At 51.3% G+C, this 1,346-nt stretch overlaps 1 protein-coding gene across 1 annotated transcript; it reads left to right on the forward strand.

The window, feature by feature from the left end:
* Nucleotides 1–469: 469 nt before the first annotated feature.
* LOC101763244 (sigma intracellular receptor 2) lies at nucleotides 470–1,346 on the forward strand. Its single transcript, XM_004964004.2, has 2 exons — nucleotides 470–861; nucleotides 1,022–1,346. The coding sequence occupies exons 1-2, from the start codon at nucleotides 529–531 to the stop codon at nucleotides 1,199–1,201; spliced, it is 513 nt and encodes a 170-aa protein (XP_004964061.2). The 5' UTR covers nucleotides 470–528; the 3' UTR covers nucleotides 1,202–1,346.

The following is a 1,346-nucleotide window of genomic DNA, read 5'->3' on the forward strand; positions in this document are numbered from 1 at the left end:
AACCAGGACTAAAGAGTTTTTGCGTAAAAAATATTATAAATTCCCGGAAGGCTCCCCCATGCACACGTTGTAAGTCACAAGTCACGCGATTGAGGCTCCCCCCACGCGCACGTCGTAAGTCACATGTCACGCGATTTTTCACGCGAAATATGCACGTGCGCGGTGCATGGGATTCGAACCCCTGCAACCTTTTACCTTGCGCGTAGCTTCCTTACCATCTTACCTACACAGCATATCCGACTGAGTAGGGGATGTTATCCTTTTTGAATTCATCCGTGGGGGATCTAAATTTCGTGATCCGTGGAGACTAAAGTGACTCTTTAGTCCCGATTGGTGTTACCGACCGAAATTGTTGTTGAAGATGAAACAGGTGCAGAAACTCCGTCCCCGGCCCATCCCCCCTAGAACTCCCTATAGAAACGATCAAGAAGTACATTTCAAGCAGGTGTAGCAAGCCAGCAACTCCATCCCGATCCCATCCCCCAAACCAGATCATTAATTCCAAATCCAACCTCGCCGCGCAACCCAATGGCAACAATGGCCGTCGTCTCGAAGGCGGCTGACGCGGTGGCGGCGCTCTTCTCGCTGCTCATCGCCGTGGCGGCGCCACTGTTCGACTCCCAGGTCGTCCTGTCGCGGCGCCTCTACCCGGCGCCGCTGGTGAACGTCTACCGATGGTTCGCGGCTGAGGTCGACCACTACCTCGTCGCTGACCCGCCGCCGTTCTTCCGCGGCCTCGTCTGGCTCGCCCTCGCTTTCCTTTGGCCGGTCTGCGTCGCCAACCTCTACGGCGTTCTCGCGCGCCGCCGCTGGGCCGCCACCACCTCCCTCATGGCCGGCGTTTTCATGCTTACATACTTGGTAACTGTCGACCTTCCTCCTGTGTTGTTCTTACCCACATACTGAATCTTAGCTTTAATTTAACTGGACTTGGTAAAAATAAGGTGAAATTTAAGTAGCAGGTTTGTTGGGCAAATTCTTTCAATTTTCAACTAATTTTCATCTTGTTCATGCATTTCAGTCTGCCATGTTTGGGGAGATGTTGGGGTCCGGGAGAGCAACACCGAAGCTGGTTCAGTTCTACGTCCCATTCGTTGTGATTGCTGTAGTTTTAGTTTTGCGTGGCCTCTGCTCATGCTCGCAGGTGCCGGCTGCTGCAGTTTCGTCAGTTGAATCCGATGTTCACAAGAAGAGCGTCTAGCTAGCTAGATTCACAATAACTCAAGGATATATCTTTTCTTTGAAAATCTGTTCAAGTACCACCAGATGTCAGCTGTATCGCGGAGCGAAAATTATTGTAGTCACTTATAACAACTCTTCCAGTGTAAGAACTTCAAGCAGGTCGA

The sequence above is a fragment of the Setaria italica genome, chromosome III, assembly GCF_000263155.2.
Source record: "Setaria italica strain Yugu1 chromosome III, Setaria_italica_v2.0, whole genome shotgun sequence".
Taxonomy (NCBI): Eukaryota; Viridiplantae; Streptophyta; class Magnoliopsida; order Poales; family Poaceae; genus Setaria; species Setaria italica.